General features: G+C 29.2%; 1 protein-coding gene and 1 long non-coding RNA gene across 5 annotated transcripts; one reads left to right on the top strand and one right to left on the bottom strand.

Moving 5' to 3' along the window:
* Nucleotides 1–1,279: 1,279 nt before the first annotated feature.
* LOC133036252 (uncharacterized) lies at nucleotides 1,280–1,858 on the bottom strand. Its single transcript, XM_061112777.1, has one exon. The coding sequence runs from the start codon at nucleotides 1,856–1,858 to the stop codon at nucleotides 1,280–1,282; it is 579 nt and encodes a 192-aa protein (XP_060968760.1).
* Nucleotides 1,859–4,164: 2,306 nt separating this feature from the next.
* LOC115724536 (uncharacterized) lies at nucleotides 4,165–8,926 on the top strand. 4 transcript variants are annotated; one of them, XR_004013216.2, is made up of 4 exons: nucleotides 4,165–4,717; nucleotides 7,679–7,765; nucleotides 7,929–8,517; nucleotides 8,750–8,926. It is a non-coding gene; the product is annotated as an uncharacterized LOC115724536 (long non-coding RNA). The 4 variants fall into 4 exon arrangements; XR_004013217.2 differs by having other exon boundaries at nucleotides 4,167–4,717; nucleotides 7,929–8,302; nucleotides 8,461–8,926; XR_004013215.2 differs by having other exon boundaries at nucleotides 4,172–4,717; nucleotides 7,929–8,926.
* Nucleotides 8,927–21,318: the final 12,392 nt, after the last annotated feature.

Genomic DNA, 21,318 nt, shown 5'->3' with positions numbered 1-21,318 from the left:
TAATTAAAATCAATTAACTGAGTCTGGAAGCAGTATTATCTCAACTAGTGAGGGGACCATGGGCCTATATAACCGATCTTTAATTCACCAAGTAAATTCTCAACTCATTAATTCCTCATTGAACCACTATAGAACTTGGAATTGCACTCTCAGTTATATAGAACGCTCTATATGTACCACGATATAGATCAGTTATGATTATCCATTGTTACAATCCTAATAGTCAAGGATCCTCTATAGATGATCTACACTGAATAGGGTTAAATTTACCGTCCTACCCTTCAATGTATCTTATCCTTAGAACACTTAGCTACCTATAAATGATATTTCAGTAAACTAACATAATTACTGAAATGAGATCTTAATCATTTATCTCTATTCAGCCAAGCTCGAAGGAAATCATCGTTTTACTTCTATGTCAAGATAGAAGCTATAGATTCCATATCTATGATTAGTACTCCCACTCAATTGTACTATCATATTCCCAAAATGTACATATCACCCAGACCAAAATGTAGGCTTAACTAACAAATCAAAGAACACAAATAAAACTCTTGAGATCGAACCTAACCATGTCAGGATTAAGTTCCATAGACCTAAGATCAACCATTGATATTGACTTAGAAAGATATAACGGTAAGTTTAGGATACCTTATCTAAGATCAATATCGATCCCTTCCATGTATACTCCATACATCCGATACTGGTAACTTTGCCAATGCCCTTGAAAGGACATAACACTTATCCAAGGTGTAAGTATACCTATCGCTGATTATCATGCCAGTCTAAATCCAGTGAACTGACAAATCATGGAAATTAAACTTTTGAACACGTAATCATGATTATATTCCATTGTGCTGACGACACTATAATCATGAATAAATAAATATGTTCTGGACTTAATAGATTTTATACATTAAACAATCATGAAATAAATCATTTGAACCATGCAACATAAAATATAATTTCTGATCTTTATTAATTAGTAAATCTGATTATATTGAAATGAATTTTATTTAGGGCACAAAACCCAACAATACCCACATATTTCAAATAAATTTTTGTAATTAATAAATTACGCTTATTTATCTACTTATGGCAAAATTCATAATTTACGCTAAATTTAGATTAGTAAGATCATAATCTTACTGATTATTAATTGATCAACCATAATATATAATAAATCCTAATTATTCATAATTAGGTTTTCCGAGATATTACAATCATTCCCTCCTTTTAGAAATTTCGTACTCAAAATTTACCTGAACAACTCGAGATACTACTCCCGCATCTGCGACTCTAACTCCCAAGTTGCTTCCTCAACCTTGTTGTTTCTCCATAATATTTTAACCAATGGAATGGTCTTATTTCGAAGTACATTTTTCTTCTGGTCCAAAACCTGTATAGGTGTTTCCTCATATGATAAGTTTGTTTGAAGCTCAATGTCATTATAGCACAAAATATGTATCGGATCTGACACGTACTTTCTCAGGATAGAGATATGAAACACATTATGCACTCTGGACAACGCAGGAGGTAAAGCTAGCTGATAGGCTACCTGACCTACTCGTTCCAGTATTTTAAAAGGATCAATGAATCTAGGGCTTAGTTTCTCTTTCTTCCAAAATTTACGTATCTCTTTCATAGGTGATACTCGAAGAAATACAGAATCTCTCACTTGGAACTCAATATCCCTACGCTTCGGATCAACGTAGCTTTTTTGTCTACTTTGTGAAGCAAAGCATACGAGATCAAATATGTTCAATGGCTTCACTAGTCCTTTGAACCGCTTCAAGTCCAAGGTGTCGTCTCTCACCAGTCTCATCCCAGTGAATACGTAATCGACATTTTCTACCATACAACATCTCGTAAGGTGTCATAGTTATGGTACTTTGGTAACTGTTATTGTACAAGAACTCGATCAAAAGTAGAAATTTATTCCTGAAACCCTCAAAATCTATCACACATGATCGCAATATGTCTTCTAGTATTTGAATAGTCCTCTCAGACTGACCATCCGTCTGAAATGAAAGGATGTACTGAACTTCAACTTGGTTCCCATGGCTTTCTGTAAACTTTTCCAAAATTAGAAATAAATTTAGGAGCACGTCTATATTTTAGTAATTTTATTTTATAAGTTTTAGGTATTTATGAATTATCCCTTAAAATTATTTTGTATAAAAAAAAATACACTACGCATTTCTAAGTAAGCATATACATATACTAGCAAAAAGTTACGTGCGAGGCATGTATACTAAAATTTATGCTAAGTATTTTTTACTTTATTTAAAAATAATATAATTAAAAATTAAAGAAAAAAATATTATTAGTTATTAGGTGAGATTATTATTATGTATATCTAAATAATATAATTTATAATTTTAACAATTAAAAAAAAATACCAGATGCAATATATTAGTATTTTTGAAAACTTGATAATTTAAATACGTTCTTAAGTTAATCCAAAAATAAACTAAAAATTGATGTACTATAATACTTAAGGAAACACAACTTAATTGTTGTGTGTGAGATAAAAAAGAAAATTAAAAATCAATCTCTAAATTTTTGATAATTGAAGATAACATCTGTCTAAAAATTATAGATAAGAAAAATAATGATACTCACGGGTAGATTTTAATCTTCCTTTGCTTCGACTGAGACAATAGTGTAATTTTTATATTTTACACTTTTCATTCTAGTCAAGTCCGCATACAATTGAGTTGTCCATTTTTTCGTTGATAAATTGAATATGGTAGTGTCGAGTCACGTAAATATTAGTTTTATTTAAGTTTCAGTGAATTTTTCATTTTAGGCTAATTTTGAATTATTATTTGAACGACTTGATAAGTATACCATGTGTATATAAACCTATGATATGCACATTGTTATTAATAATAAATAGTAAGCTAATCTTAATATATTCATACTCATATAGTAAGTTAATCTCAATTTAAAAACATGTGTATGATAACATAAGATGAACATTATTTAACTGAAACTATTATAGGAAAGATGTATCTATCTTTCTTATCACTTTTAGACACAAATAAAAAGAATAAAATGTAATACCTTACCAATTTTGTGTTGTTATAAGGATGTCTAAAAATACAATTAAAACTTTTAACTTTTTATAGAATGACAAAAGTAATTAAAATCCATGAGACAATCAGCTTGTTTTGGAATAATTTAGTGCTCGAATAATTTAGAACTATAAACTGATGAAGTTAGAGCAGTCAGTATTATTAAATACAGAAATACTCATCGTTCTTTGAAGAGCTTTGCGAGGTGAAAAGACAAGTAGGTGTTTATGTCTAATATATTATATACAGAAATTATTATTCATTTTTAAAAAAGAGATATAGAAAAATAAAGCAAAAAAAATTATATCTTAAGGATTATAAGATGTTCAAAACCTTCATTATCTCATTTCTTCCAAACACAACCTTGACTTTCTTGTTCTTTGTTTATTTTTTTTCAATGAAATAAAGAAAAGTGGAATGTATGAACATGCGTATTCCTTTTGCATCATACATGGGTAGTTAGATTAAAATATATAAATTATGAGACCCAAAGGCCAACACTCTTAAAAATAACATATAACTCTAAACTAACTGCAAATATCAAAATTTGAAAATACATTTTTATTATTATAATAAAATATCTTAGAATAAAATTATTTTTTATTAAAATAAAATAAAAAATTACCCAATAATCTATATATAAAAAAGAGAAGTATGAGGCGGTGATGTGTTACTCTAAATTTACTTTAAAGCTATTTTTCTCTTCTCTCCTTAATTCTCTTATTTTTTTAATTTTTAATTCTATAAAAAATACAAAAATATCTCCATAAAACTCAAATTATATTAATAATAATATAATATTAACCCCAAACCTATATATCTATCTATATATATTCTAGAAACAAATATGATCTCAAAACACTACCTAGAAAGAAGCCAGCAGAAAATACAAACAATAGACAATGTTGTCACGACCTTATGATATCTTTATATATTAAAAGTGCTTATCTAACGGCAATTCTTGGTTTAACAGAATACACTTAAAGAATATTATGTTAAATTTAACGATATTAGTAGGTTTGATCCTCCCGTTAACTTTCTAAAATATATAAATAAAACTAAACCCACAAAACCCTAACTCATTTACATCGTGCGACACTTCACTCTTCCCTTCCATTCTCACTCCCCAATTTATTTTTTTCTATAATTTCCTTTTTCCAAATCTCAAACACATTTTATAGCATACGACAAAACAACATACAAAGAGCCACCGCTCTTCATATCTTTACCCTTTTTCTCCTCCTCTTCACTCTACAGTCTCAACTTCCAATTATATATGGTATTGGAATGGAAACTGTTGTTTGTTCCTCCGAAGCTTAATCGATTTCGTTTGCAATCACATGGAGATGTATTAAAGCGTTCCCAAACTCCAATCTGAATGCAAAATCTCAAATCTGAAAATTATAGTGTATATAGTTTCGGTACCCACAAAGTCTACATCATTTTTATTTTCAGTGTGTAATCTTCAATCGAATTGATTTTCAATCGATAACGATGAGTCGACGATAGGTGAACGATTTCGGATGAACGAGACCAGCATATTCACCCAAATTAAAGCTTCAATCGACTTGATTTTCAATTGTTAACGATGGGTCGACTTAATTTTCTGCTCTAATTGAGGCAAGTGTTGCCCAAAGGTAATTATTTTCCACATATTCATTCAATTTTGATTAGGGATGTTGTGTTTATGATGGTAAAATTTTGATTTTTAATTTATTTTTGGGGGGTTTCGCATGTATGATTCTTCCTTTCTGAGCCATTCCTTATTCTGCAATTTCTATTTTGTTAATTCAAACATTTGATCGATTTGTTTGGTTAGAACTGTATTATTGGTATACGATTGAAACCTACCTCTGCTGCAATTTTTCTTCTCTTCATCTGCTTTCTATCTACAAAGTAATGAATAAAATCTCAATGTGTTATGGGGTTCTTGACTGCAGCAATGACAACATCTCTCTCTTTTGTCCATCTATCACCATTAACGTCCCTAACCAAAGCCACGACATTTAGTCTCTCATTGCCGTGCAAAAGGAAATTTTTTTATCGAAATGGTCGATGCAGTGATTAGGGGAGTTCTTGATTCATTAATGAGTGGGTCGGAGCTTCACAGTTCAAGGATGTGGGGAGTTGTAATGACCGCTCTAGTAATTTTGATTAGTAAAGGCAATTAGCACTAATTTTTATTATTTTATTATTATTTGTGATTTAATTTAATTATGGACCCTAATATTTAGAAATAAATATTAGAATTATAATTTCTCAATTCCGGAGATTTTATTAAACTCTAGGGGTATTATTTAGCTTATATGTGAAATATGTTATTTTTGTAATTTTTGTTCGGCGACAACGGAAAATGCGATGGATGACTAGATTGATCACATGGGTAAGTTTAGAACCTTATTTCATGGTGGGAAATATTTTAGAGAAAATAAATTATCGGGATTGAGCGGGGTTATGAAATTGACCATTTTACCCCTAGTTTTAGAAATACCCTAAGTTTGAGTCAAAGGGCAATTTGGACTTTTTATTTTAAGTCATGGATAGGTGGCTTTTTGGTTAGTTGACACCTAGCCAAGTTATATTCAGCAAGGAAAAAGGATTTTCCTAACCTTTAATTCATTTTGAGAAAATAGAAAAAACATAGAAAATCATCTCAACCATTTCCTCTCTCTCTCTCTCTTGCTTTCGGCTGGGGTAAATCAAAGGCAAAACCAGATTTTTGCTTTCATTTCTTTGGATTTTCAGCAAGGTTTCAAGGGGGAAACTCAACCTAAGGTAAGCCCTAATGGTTCCTTCTCTATTTTTTTCAAGTTTTGAAGTAGTTAAAGTAGTGAAATGGTGTTATAGGAGCTGTTAGAGTTTGATGTTGGTTTGGTTCGAATTCTAGGGTTAGGTTGAGTTGAATTTAGCCCATAGCAGCTGGTTTTAAGGTTATTGGTTGGTTTTATGCAACTTTGAACATTGAGTTCAAAGCTTTGAGCTTTAATGGCAAATTGATTTTGGATGATTTGTTCTGTGAAATACTGCCTGGATTTTGTTGCTTATGCATTGTATAGGAGCTCTGGAAGGTTTCATGGCAATTGGTGGAGAGTTGAGCAACAAATGAAAAACTTTGGGGAAACTGGTGCAAACCGGCTAGCCGGTTTGCAGAGCCACAAAAACCGGCTAGCCGGTTTTGGCAGGCTTCCCCGGGCCTTTCATTTTCTCAATTTTTGCCATTTCGATGCCTCGGTTGGGTGTTTCCCCATTTCCAGAGTTAGAATAACCCTTTAAGAGCATAGCAGAACCTAGGGTTTTGGTTTTGGATTTCCCGAGATTAGGGTTTTAATCATGTGACTTACCCGGTTTCAATATGTGATTAGGGCATCCATCTAGCACGAGAATTCCGTTCAGGTTGGCCAACACACTTGAATTCGGAAAACAGGTAAGAACTGTGTATAATGTATGATGTGATTATCTGAATGTATGTATGTGTTAATATGTATACATGCTTATTTGTTGTGATTCATACACTACCAACACTTGTACGGTTGCGGTACGGAGTGCATTGGTAAGGTGTATGATGTTTGAAAGTACGTCATGGTGTTACCAGCACTTGTACGGGAAGGTACAAGGTGTCTGTGGCACAACACTAGATAGTACTCAAGGTGCGGTCATACCCTACCTACACTAGTACGAAGGTATACTGAGTGCATGTGGTACATGGGACATGGTCGTTTCCTAGTTAGAACGTTCATACTCATCTGTTAAGCTCTGTAAATAGGTGTATGGGCGCCTATTTACAGGTCGGAAATTATATGATATGTTATATGCATTTCTTACTGAGTCTGTTGACTCACAGTTTCTGCTTCCTTGTGTAGGTAAAGGAAAGGCGAAGGCTGAACAGGAGTGAACCTGAGCTCGGGTGAGATTGTACATGTCAAGCAGCGCGACCTGGAGTGTTCGGTCTCGGGACATCTGGGAGTTGTATTTTGGAAGTCGCTGTGCGACCTATTAATCTGTGTATTTTGGAATGTATATTTTGAACAGTAAATTTTATAAAGTTTAAAAAAATGGGATCCCGGAACTTGTAAATATTTTATTATATTACAAAGTTTAGTATTTAATGCAAAAGTTTTAATTTGACACGTTTTTCGAGAAATTTCTTTGATTAGCAAAGATTGCACAATAATTGAAAAGGCACTGTAGCGTGCCTTAGCATTAGGGCGTTACAAGAGTTCTCCTATTCCATACTTATTATCGTCGAAGAGGCAAAAATCATTGAAGGGGAGTTCTTGATTCATCAATTAGTGGGACGGAGATGGCAAAGATGTCAGGCCGTGCACCTAACCTCCATTTCCCCAATTTGATTTTATTTCTTACCTTTCAAGTTTTTGGATACAAAGCGCGCCCACTCTCCTCTTACAATCGCAAAGTTGTGGGTGGTAGTTGGTCATGCTTGCTATTTGATTGTTCATGATCCCCAAGTAACCTGTGTTTTTCCCAAGTTACCTTGATTGTTTGGTCCACTAAACAGTTTAAATGATTGCATTTGTGTGTCTTGTTTTATTGGTGTAATGCTATTTTTTTTCTATTGATCTAATCCATTTGTAACATAGGTGCTTGATTAGATGTTGGGCAAGGGCCACACTGTCTTTTTAAGGAGAGCAGAGCTCAAGACCTTTGTGAATTTCCGTGGGAATGAGGTATTAAGAGTTCCATTGGAATGATGTGTTTCCCTGATTCACTCTTTTTTGTTCAAAAATTTATCTGCTTGTAATTTGTTTACATCAGTGGGGACATTTACCTCTGACCACCTTATTCATTTTCATTGATGAAATATAATTTGTGTATGACGATGTTATTTAGGTTGGGAAAGGTGGAGATTTAACGCATGACGAGACTACAATTATCACTGGGGCACTTGAATTGACTGAAAAACTGTAAAAGATGCCATGACTCCAATATCAAATGCTTTTTCCCTTGATTTGGATGCAAATCTTAATTTGTAATAACTGATATATATTATCTTGGTTGTTTAAGTAGACTAGGGATTCAACAGAGACAAAAAGAAGAAGAGAAAAAAAAAAAAAAAGTAGACTAGGGGGCATGTCTATATACATTTCATTCCTTCTGACTTATCTCTGCATTATAGGGAGACATTGAATTCAATAATGACCATGGGTTACAGTAGAGTTCCAATTTATGCTGGCAATCCCAGAAATATGATTAGACTTATTTTGGTAATTTCATTTCTTTTGTATTTAAAGACCATTTTTTCTTGAATTTGATTTTTAAGGTCATCAGATTTTTATGTTTCCTTCTACTTTGATTATGTCTGTCTACTTTATTTATCTTTACTCTCAGTTTCGATTTCATAATCTTTCTTGTATCATTGAAGGGAAGAACATGTATATGTCTACTTATGATTTCAGACTATCTTTCCAAAAGTACAAAGGTATATATAACTATGTTTTTCTTATTACTCTTTTTTAATACAAAATATTGTTCACTTAAATTAGTGAAATTATTAATGTAGAATAGAATTTAAGCTCTTAGTAGATTGAAGCATAAAATTGAGCTCATGTAAACAATGGTTACATGAGAATGGTAGTGGTCCCTCATTTTATTGAAGTCATTTCTCATATTTTCTAGCTATGGCTTATAATTTTAACTCTTGGCTCTTGCAGGGCTATAGCTCAAGGAGTTGTTTTAAATTCGTATGAGGCCTTTAAACATGGATCACACGTTTAAGGAAAAGAATTCAAAAGGAGGTGTCTTATTTATTTGTAATTGTTTAAGGCACACAATTAAAAATTCTTAAATATCTTATTTATTTGTTATTCTTCAAGCCACAAAATTAAAAATTCTTATATATATATATAATTTAAAAAACTTTCTTAACATTAGTAGTCTTCTCTTTCAGATTTCCTTTTACTTTTTGTTGCATTTCTTATGATAAAAAAGAAGCCCCACTTTATCTCTTTTTGTCTTGTTTTGTTGATTTGTTTTGTTTAGTTGAGGAATCATTTTTTTTAATTATCAAAATAATCTATTTTGAACTAATTTTGTACTTATTTTTTTTAATGTAAAAAAACTTAAGTCATTGATTTAGCTTTAATTTCATATAAAGTCATTTTGCTTTTATTATATCTAAACTAATTTAATTTTTATTTCTTTTAAACTTTACACCATCTAAATTAATTTCTTTAAATTTTACACACTTTTTTTAAAAAAAAATTACTACAATTTTCTATTATTATCACTTTATATTGAATGTTATTTATTTTAAATTTACATATAATATTTTTTTGGTATATATAATCTTAATAGAACTTAGTATACGTGACTTGTCACGTAACTTCTATCTAGTAATATATCTATATACATATACACATTACCATAGTCATGTTTTCTCGTCTTTATTTCCTAAAAATTATGCATATACATTACACACACTTTCTCTGTTTTTATTTATCATGCAATTACTCTCTCTCTCTATATATATAAATATATATATATTTCACTATATCTCATTAAAAATTATATCCCGAGTAGTGATAGATTATAACTTTTGTGGAAATTTTAAATTTTTAGAAGAACTTATTTATACAACTATAATATTATAGTATTTATTTTCTTTTATTGAGAAAAGTAATTATTTTCTTCATTATCTAATCTAACTCTATGGATATATGCTTTGTGCTAATATTATAGTATTTATAAATTATGCCAATTCTATTTTGCGTTTTTTAGAATATATATTTTTTGTGCTAATTATGAAATGGCAATACATATATATAAGCTTATATATTTTTCATATTCTCTCTCAGTGGCATATGTAAGATAGATTTTATATTCACTAATTGTTATAACTACCCAGTTTTATTTCTTTGTATTTTTTTATCTTATTAAAGTAACTATGATACGTTTAAGTTACATCACTAATTAGTGATAAAATAAGTCCACCTTAATCTTTGAAATTTATCAGGAATTATGGTTGATCTCTAACGTTCCTACTAAAATTATAGTGAAATATATATTTTACTTGTAAGACTTTGTGTAGAAACTCAAATGTATCTTGATTTTAGACAAATAATAGATAAAAAATTTTGAGCACAAAGCTCAATATAATTTATGTACAATCTTGCTTTTCAAGTTTAGCAATAAACTTCAAAAATGAAGAGAAAAAAAAATTTGAGTATAGATTTAGTAAAGTTGTGAAAAATCAAAATTTATGTTGTTAAGATATTTTTAAAAACAGTATCATTGTTCTTTTTCAAATTAAAACAATAATTAAAATAAAAAATTTTGATAAATAAAAATCAAATTATATTTATATTTAAATTTAAACTATATAAGATATTTTTCAAATATATATAATATTATATATTTTTTTTCTCAAACTATTCTAACAACTTTAAGATATATATATATTTTTACATTATATGTATAAATATATTTTTAATTAGTTATGCTTTTAATATTTTTTTTTTTTTAAATACGTATGCTATTTTCTTATACAAAAGAATAATAATATAGTTTATAAATATATTTCAAATAATGATGTAAGTCCTTTGAATAACAAATATAAATGCTTAAAAAATTAATTATTTAAATTTTCAAGGTAAGTAATTAATTAATTTTATAAAGTAATTATAAAAACTCAATTAATTAGTTAGCTAGGTATATAAATCAATAAGTTATACATTTTTCAAAAATCAAACTTAAATAATTAAAGGTGGCAAAATTTGAAATATTATTTCAACAATCACTATCAAATTGAAACATAATTAACAAAAGTATATTTTCAAAATATAAATATTAATTAGTTATATACATGATATATATTATTTTCAAAATTGTACATGAAGATTTTATAGTTAATTAATATTTATAAAAATTTAATATAATAAAAAATAAAAAAGTTTAATATTATAAATTTAAATTCAGTTTAAAATAAATGTATATAAAAAAAATAATTTCAACAATCACTATCAAATTGAAACATAAAAAATGTATATTTTCAAAATATAAATATTAGTTAGTTATATACATGGTATAGATATTATTTTTAGAATTATACATCAAATTTTTTTTTAATTAATTAATATTTATGAAAATTTAATATAATAAAAAAAAGTTTAATATTATAAATTTAAATTTAGTTTAAGATAAATGATACACATGTTTTTAAACTATAGATATTTTATAGAATAAAATATTATTTATATGAAAATTCAAACCTAAATAACTATGCTAAAAAACAATAGAAATATGTTTTTTATTTATATATTTAGTTTTTTATAATTAAATAATTATTATTTAATTTTTTTTTAAGTTTTGAAATTATTTAATAAAAATTTTATTGACAATGTTATCAATTAACACGTGTTAGTTTAGTCAAATATAATAAGATTGGAAACATCAACAACACTGTATCCAACATTCAAAGAATAGAAAAATGAAGTTCAAAAAACTTTCAATTGAATGGACAACATATTGTTCATTAACGGTATTAATATAAAAATACCGAAAAATAACCATAATTCAAAAATCATTATCAATATTTTTTTGGATAGATATCATTAATATAATATAATTAAAGAATAATCATAATATATAAATAATAATTTTTTCTTTTCTTATATTTACATTTTAATATTAAATTATTGTTTTCAAATATATATGAAATACCTTACTTAAAAAATATCATTAACAATATTCATATAACATAATTCAAAAATAACTATAATAAAATAATAATATATATATATATATTTTTTTTTCATTTCTCAACTATTTTTAATAATATAATATTAAAAATTATTATTTTAATCTATTATTTTACCCAACATTCTACAATATTTACCGACATGATAAAATTCTAGAGATAAATTATTATTTTATTTTCTAAAAGATAAACATAATAAGTTACGGTGAATAAAGTATTTTTTAGATATTATTTTCTGTACAAATCTATCTTTAATTTATCTACAATGTGTACAATAATTATAACAACGTTGAATGATCAAGATAAAAATGATCCTTATGAAGAAGAGCATTTCATATCAAATTTATTTATATAGATTTAAATTTAATTAGATAATTAATACTTAAATAACCTTCCATAAACCATACCATATTTTTATATTAACAATTTAAAGTGTTATATTAGATTATCATATAAATTTAAACATATTAATTAATAATAACATCACAAGCTAATAAATTTTCTCCAATGTTTTAAAAATATTAAAAAAAATATATTTAAAATTCGAGATGAAATCTAAGATTAAGATATAGATTTGGAAAAGACAGTGGTAACGACTACAATAAGCGAGTTACGTTGATGACAAGGAATGAGATACGGTGATTACTACGGGTGAGATACGGTGATAAAAATAGATGACATACAATGAGACAATAGATGAGATACAATAATGACAACGATTTAAATGATTAAGATATAAAAATAATACATTATGGGAACACCCTAATTTTTTCCTACACTACCCTATTTATTTATTTTTATAACAACAAGTTTTTTTAACAAAATAATTTAAAAGACTACATATAATAACTTTTAAACATCTTAAGAAATAACTCTAAATAATAATTAATAAAATTGAATTTATTTTTTAATAAACAAAATTATTAATAATAATATGAAATTAGATAATGTATTTTTAATTTTATTATATATAAGAATTATATTTTTAAGTAATTATTTATTAAATTAATAAATAATAATTTTTTAATATAATACCAAAAGAAATTAAATTAGTCGCGCGAAGAGCGGCTATATTGCTTAATTTTTCATAAACCAAAAATTCTATTATATAGACACATTTTATATCGAATAGAAATTTAATTTCGTACTCACAGCCACATACAATAGTGTGAAATAATAATTCATATGAAAATAAATAGATGTTGTAAATTACACTCCTTTATAGAGTAGATCAAATTCTTATTAACAATGCGATATTTTACTTACTACACTCACCAATGTGCGCTACTCAAAAACACAATTTTTATTTTTTGAGCAAAAATGAACATTCACAAACAACTACTTTACTAAATATACACATTAAATAAATAAATAAAATAAAATAAAAAGTACAAGGGAACATGTAACATTGCTGGTAGCAAATTTTCGCCAAATTGATTACTCCTACTACTACTTGTAAAAATCTCAACCCATACATTTAGTCAACACAAAAAGGTAATACTAAATCAATAGCCACCAAATACTAGAGGTGTTTAATCCCTCAAAAAGTGAATGAGGGATTAAATAATGGCTAATTATTTAATCCATCACATTCCTTATGAGGTGTGACATCCCTCAACACAATTACAATTATTAAATTAATTTTTAAAGTCAAACTATAATATCCTATTACTAAAATGAATTGAAGGGTAAAATTTGTGAAAAAAAGGGCAACCAACTTACGTTGTATTTAATTGGTAATTTTTTAATATATATATATTATGATATATTTATTGTAAAGTATTGTATAAGAGAAATCTATGTGGTATTTTATATATTTTGTTCTATGACACATTTTTTTATTTTACTTAAAAAATAATTTATAGGTACAAACTAAAAGTTCTACATCGTTTAGAAAGCTTTTAGGCACTATCTATTTAGGTCATAAATAATAATTTAGTTATATTTCTTTTCTTAATCTAAGAATTTTTTATTTTTTATGGGTGATTAATTAATGTCTTACCTATTAGAGTTTAGGATTTTGAAGACCTGTCTCTTCTATAAAAAACTAAAGACATACTATTTTTATAGTAGTATTAGTTCATATATGTTGTGTACATGTGAACAATTTTTATTAGCGTTTAACAATAATAACTAACGAGCGACACTTTAAATTTACTAATGCAAATATAGATTGTGAGGTATTTGTATTTTTTTTAAGAAAAAATTAAGGTTAACTTTTACAAAATGTAAAAAAAAAAATAAAAATTTAGCCACTAATAACTCTTAATTTTTTTTAATATTTTTTAACTATTTTTATAATATTAAATTTATTTTAATTTATGAATTGTGCAAGTGCTACTAGCAACATTTATTTTTCTTTTTTTAAAAAAATAAAAAAAATTACATCCTAAACATAGAAATAATTTTTAATTTTTATTTAATTATCCATAACTTATTGTTAGCACTACTCTAATTCACATTTTATGTTATGACATAGGATTTTTTTTATTCAAAAAAAAAAAAGAAAAAAAATAATAATATAGTGTTAGTAGGAAAAAAAAAGTACAAATGTCTCAAAAGGAAAAACATTTGATGATAATATTGATACATCTGAATAAAAATATCCATTTACATTACTACCCCTAAAATTCTTATCTTATATGAGGTGTGTGAAACCTCAAATGAAAGTGAGGGACTTCATAAGTCCCCTTAAATAATTGGATAATATATATTATATAATGTTCCAATTATGAATAAGAGGATAGTGACTTATAATATGGTGATGAACTGATGATCATTGATCATGTATTGTAATCCATGGAACATGGTTTATGTGGAATGATTGAGATAGGTTAGTTGAGCTTACTCTCTAGTAGGGTTTACGCATATCACATGTATTTTCATTGCTTTTTTTTTTGTTATTATTATTTGGCTGTGGGGTCTCTTTCCTTCTTTTGTGCTAGTATATATATGGTATTTAATTATGAATGTAATTATCATAACTGTTATTATTACTGGGTAGCTATATTTTATATTTCATAATAATAGTACTCTATATTTAGCCAAAATTATTTAGTTTTATTAAATAATAAATTTAATACTTTAATTATTTTTTTTTTACAAAACAAATTCAAAATTAATTTTTAATATGAAAAGATATAAATATAAATATAACTAATCTGATCATAAAATATAAAGTACGAACTCATATTAATGTATACGGGACTATAGCCCCCACTTGAAAAAATTCATTTAATAAAAAATAAACAATAAATCTTTTTAATTTAATAATTATCTACCACAATAGTATATAAGCCCCAATAAAAGTTTTTTATAACAATTAAATCCCTACAACAATAATAAATTTATTAAAATTGACTTTAATTTTTGTTTAAAATAAATATAAATACTTGTTTCTAATAATTAAGTCTCCACATTGTAAAATTTTTAAATCCGTCACTACCTCCACATTAAGTTATTATTACATATGATTTTGATGAAAAATTACTTTAAGATATTATTCTATGTTATTTGGAAAAGTATATCATTTAAATTATCATTTAATAAAATAAAAAATCTAATAAATAACTTTTTTTTTTTTTTCTTTTGAACAAAAGGATAATTTTATTCAAAAGAACAGAACAATACACAACAAAGGCCGGAAGGGAAACCAACCGCCAGCAAAGAGAAAAAGAAAAGGCTACCAACTATTGAGTAACCTCAACACATATTGATCTTTCTTCCTTTGACTAGTACAATAAAGCCCAAGAACTCTAACCTTAACAACACTCTTAATCTCTTTGCTAAGTGAAGCAACTGAATTACAAACCATATTAAACAAGCAGTCATTTCTATTCTTCCACAGTAAATACAAGGCAGCAGCAGTAATGGCATTCATGATTTTAGAAGCTAAGTTAGCTTTAGCTGGAAGAACCCGGTCATGAAGTTCTGAGATATTTTTCGGCCAATGCATATGCCCAGCCCATTTTTCCACAAACACAATGAGATTCCTTGTGAAGATGCATTCAAAGAATAGATGATTATGGGATTCCGGAGCATTATCACAGACCAAACACAACCCTGAATGAATGGGAAAAAATCTGCTCAAGTGATCACGGGTCAGCAGGTTTTCATTTATGATTTGCCAAAACATGAACCTGTGATTAGGAACAATATATTTATGCCAAACAGTAGCAGTATAGGGAGTTCTAACAGCTTCAATCAACTCATTATAAAACTTGTTCACTTTGAATTTATTACCTTTCACCGCCTGGTTCACCATGTTTGCATTCGTCACATTTCTAATCTTCAAAAGCTTCTTGAAGTACCGATTCAGGTCCGGTTTTATCGGGCAAGACCACACGTCCTGATTCTTTAAGTAAATAGAGTTGATCCATTTCACCCAAAGATTATCTTGCTTGCTCGAAATCGCCCACAAGTGTTTGGCAACCATCGCCATGTTCCATTTCTTCCCCTCTCTGAAACCAATACCACCGAACTGTTTAGGGAGACAAACTTTTTCCCATGACGGCATATGCAGCTTACTCCTATTACCATTCACACCCCAGAGAAAGTCACGGCATTTTTTATCCACGGCTGCCACAATTTTTTGGGGTAGAATAAAGAGGCTCATCCAAAAGTTCCGGATCCCAAGCAAAACCGAATGAATTAATTGCGCACGGCCAGCAAAGGATAAATTCCTACTAGCCCACCCATTTAATTTCAAGCTAAGCTTATCCAAAATGACACCACAATCTTCGTCTCTCCACTTTGTTGGTCTAAGTTTCACACCCAAATAATTGAGCGGGAAAGACCTCTCTTCCATTTGAGTTATTTCCAAGATTGCATTCTTGATCTCCTCCTTGACCCCCCCCCCCCCCCCAAAAAAAAAGATGTGGGACTTCTTTTTATTAGCAACTAACCCAGTCGCTTGGCTGAAATCTTGAAAAGCTTCATTGACTAACTCCACAGAATTCATATTTCCCTTACAAAAAATAATGAGATCGTCTGCAAAGCAAAGGTTCGTTAATCTCAAGTTCTTACAAAGAGGATGGAAGCCAAATCCTTTTTTGTTCGAATAATGTGATAACAACCTAGACAAGTATTCCATAATCAAGACAAACACCAGGGGAGACAAAGGGTCCCCTTGGCGGAGACCTTTCTCACCTTTAAAGGAACCTTGAATTCTACCATTAAGCAAAAGGAAGTAAGTAGTACCTCTAAGACAAACAAGCAACCAATGAATGAATCTCGAGGGAAAGCATAAGCTGTTAAGGAGGTCTTCCACAAATTGTCAGTCGACAGTATTGTAGGCCTTACTCAAATCAATCTTCATTATGCACCAAGCAGAAATGTTTTTCCTTGTGTATCCTTTAAGGAGATCTTGGAAAATCATAATGTTGTGGGCAAGCAAACGATTTTTGACGAAAGCTCCCTGGTTATCATTCACAAGACTAGGAAGAACTTCTGTCAATCTAGAACAAATCATCTTGGAAATACATTTATACACAGTATTACAGCAAGCAATAGGCCTATAGTCACTAGCATCCTTTGGCTCTTGGGTCTTCGGGATAAGAGTGATGACTGCATCCTTCAGTGAGGTTGGCATAATTCCCTCCTCAAAGAAATTAAGAATAGCCGTAGAAACATCATGTCCAATATCCTTCCAAAGACTTTTAAAAAATCCAGAACCAAATCCATCTAGGCCAGGGCTTTTCGTTGAGTGAATTCCAAACATTGCCTTCTTCACATCTTTCTCTTTCAATGGTCTTATCAGTCTAAGTTGTTGCTCCATAGAAAGGACCGGCCCCTGATTAATACAATGTTTATCCAGCCTTTAGTTGCAGAACTTTTCTTTCCCATAAAATTTCTGAAATGGTTAAGAAAATGCTCTACAACTTGGTTATAATCATCAACAATCAACCCATTCCTCTCAACGGTAGTGATTCTATTCTCTAATCTTCTTTTCTTCAAAAAGGAGTGAAAATACCTGGTATTATCATCACCATTCTGTAACCAAGACACTTTACTCTGTGCCGAAGAAAAACAGAGTATTGTTTCAAGGCTGCAACATACTCAAGACTTTTCACTTTCTCTTCTTGAAGCAGGTAATAAATAACTTTTACCACAGTCAGAATTGCAAATAATATTTAATCAATATTATTTGTATTTAACTTAATAATATAAGTACTTTATTCAGAAATAATAATAATAATAATAATAATAATAATAATAATAATAATAATCTGTACCATAACAACTTGCTAAAGTAAATTAACATGGACAAGAATTAAAACATAAAGGACCATTATCCTTTTCTTTTTTGATAAAGATTATACTAATATATGTATACAAAATATAGAAATATATAACAAAAATTTTAAATTTAAATTGGGCAAACATTTATTTTTTACATATACTTGTAATAATCATTTTAAAAAAAGGTAAATATTATTTTAAACTTTGTATTTTGTAAAAATTGCTGATCGGACATTCTATTTTATTAAATAACTGATCAAATCTTGTATGTTTCAAAATATTATAAAATAGTACCCTGAATTCTTTCGTCAATTTTTTTAACATAACCAAATAAAGCTAATTTCTTGCACAAACAAATACAAAAAATGTAATCAGTCTCGTCATAGACACTTTTATGTCATATTATTATTAAGTTTTAATTTGATAAAAAATGAGTTTTGGATACTGTTTTGTATCATTACAAAAAATACAGCATTCAACTTATTATTCAACAAAATAAAGAATTCAATTAATAATTTTTACAAAATACAAAATTCAACACGATATTTCTTTTTAAAATATATTATGCAAGAATGTAGAATAAAAATTTAGGGAGTTCACGACGCACGACATTCAACTATGTCATTGCCCAATAATTTGTAATTTTTGTTTTGTTTAAATGATTTTACTACAATTAGATTTTAGGAGAGAAAAATTAAATGTGCTTCCAAACATTTCTCAACTATTTCCTCCATAGATGATGTAAAAGTTTCTTTATTATAAATAATTCTTATTTCCTTAGCTACATGTAGCTACAAATTTAAAAGAGTTTTAAAAATATTTTATTGTATTTTTATTACTTTTTTCTTCTATCCCTTCATATAGTTAATATTTTATTATTTTTTAATATTATTTTAACTAATACAGTTGTTAAAAGATATAATATTAAAATTATGTAGAAAAATATAGAAAATTTAATGTTTAGTGTTGTTATCCTAATTTTTGTTCATCTGATGTGGCATGTCTACGTGGCCATCAGTATAAGCACCACATAGTAGAATAGCTCACCAATAAGAAGGTCAAGTCATCTACTCAGCACTTCAACCAATAGGGAGTCTCGGCACTTAAACAGGATGATGAGTGACAAACCAACCACCTCAAGGAGGCTGGTTGGCCATAGGGCCGACCAGCTTCTGTACAGCACAAGGCTGGCCAGCCTGCATCCTGCATATGCATGGCCATCTAGAACTTGGCCTAGCAGGACTTTGGCGCACATGGACAACAAGCTAGACTACAAATCAGGCCTTAACAGCCCACAAAAGTAGATGAAAAATATCTATTTTAAGGGGCATTTTAGTCATTTGTATTTTATTAATTTAATATGTAAATGTTATTTGCATTTTTGCAAGCATGAGATATGGATATTATTTAAGGAAGAATAAGGAGTCACTAAGCCGCCCGAGTACCTCACTTAGCGCCTCGGGAGGATGAAGGCCTTAACCTCACAAGAAATGGCCTTTGTGAAAGACATCTCCCTAAGTGTTGGCCACACGAAAGGTGTCTGTGAGCCAATGTCTCATTCCACTCTGGGAGACAAGGCCATTTGCTCCCGTGGAGAGTGCAGATCTTCTCAAACCAGAATACACTAGTTTAGGGTACGCCTTTGACCCGCAAAAGCTCGGCTCACGTGTGTCAGGCTACAAACCTAGGGACTAGGCATTTTTGTGTACAATGTCAGAGGTTGCCTCCCACGCACGCTATTGTGCAAAGCATGCATGTCCTTGTGTACTGAGCTAAACAATGCAACTGTTAGGGATGACGAAAATTCAAATAGGAATGGCCCTGAAGTGACACGCATTTGAAGTCTAGCCCGTACAGCCGATACAATCTGAAACCCATAAAAGCGACATGGGAAATATGCCACCTACCAATCTAACGGTGGAATTTCATCCCTGCGAAGATCCACCTAAGACAGCCCATGCGATGAAGTTGGCTTATAAATGTTGGAAATATTTTACCAAGATCTAGATTTACTACCATGTATGTTTCATTAACATCCTAATATGAATTCTAAAACAATGAAATAAACACATATAAAGTTTAGGAAACCTTACATTGGGTGCAGCGGAATATAATGACTCCTTCTGTTCAGATCTCTAGCCCTTGATTTCTTTCTGTAGTAGAACATAATCAAGATCTGAACCTGGATCTCTTTCTCTCCTTTCTTTGATGCTGATTGTAAAGACCGCTTAGTTTAATTTAGAAATTAGCAGTTAATTATGTTTAATTATGGAAAATTATTTATAGCTATTTAAATAATTATTTATACTGTTATTATTGAATTCTGAAATGCATTTTTATGTCATATAGTGATTTTCATAAGTTTGCATTTCTGGTGCCCGGTAACATGGAACTCGGTGTTTGGCTCAGTAAAATCACAACTTAGTATGTTAGTATTGTGGGACGGTTTATTAGACTTTGGGAATGTCGGGATTGGCCGGGAATTTAGAATTTCCCAAAATACCCCTTTAGTGTATTTTATGTTATTTTAGCATGGAGGGGAAAATTGGTCATTTTGCCCCATTGTTATTTTATCCTTTAGTGGACTTAATAATTGGAAACTATGTGTTTTATTATGTTAATTGTTGGCTGAAGAAAAAGGTGGTAATTGCATTTTTACTCTCATTATTCAAAGAGTTCAAACTTAGAAAATTTAGAAATTTCAAAAGCTCTCTCTCTCTCTCTCTTTTCGGCCAAGCTTGGGAGCTGCTAGGGCTGGGTTTTCTTGCTTGATTCAAGTGATTTTCAGCAAGTTCATAGTAATTCTAGTAAAGGTAATCCTTGTCTAGCTTCTCTTCTTATAGTTTCTTTAATTTTGATGAAAATATGATGTTTGCATGCTTACTTTAGGTTGTTGTTGTTGCTGTGATTTTGTTGTTGTTTGCAGAGGTTTAAGCATGATTATTTGAGTGGAATTGAGCTGCTAGTAATGCATGATTAGTGGTATTGTTTAAAGTTGTCGATTTTCTATTCAAAAGTTTAAGTTTTCAAAGAGAAATTTTGAAATTGGTTGCTGTGATTGTTGCATGAGTTTGTGTATGTTTTCTGCAGTTTCTAAATGCATGTTTAGGTAGTTTTAATAAAGGTTTGATGCTTGTAGGTGAGCTTTAGCCAAGTTTGAGTTTGAAACTCAAAGCGTGGAGCTCACATGGCATTTTTAGTATCTGTGCATTATGGGTTGTTTTAGTGCTTTGGATTTGTTCTATAGGGTATTTAGAACAGGTCTGGAAGGTTTGGGGTGAATTG

This window comes from Cannabis sativa, chromosome 3, assembly GCF_029168945.1.
Source record: "Cannabis sativa cultivar Pink pepper isolate KNU-18-1 chromosome 3, ASM2916894v1, whole genome shotgun sequence".
Classification (NCBI taxonomy): Eukaryota; Viridiplantae; Streptophyta; class Magnoliopsida; order Rosales; family Cannabaceae; genus Cannabis; species Cannabis sativa.
This window is presented reverse-complemented; position numbering and strand designations above follow the sequence as displayed.

What these genes read in the sequence shown, in the direction of transcription:
- LOC133036252 (XM_061112777.1), bottom strand. Translation starts at nt 1,858, where the DNA reads ATGGTAGAAAATGTCGATTACGTATTCACTGGGATGAGACTGGTGAGA.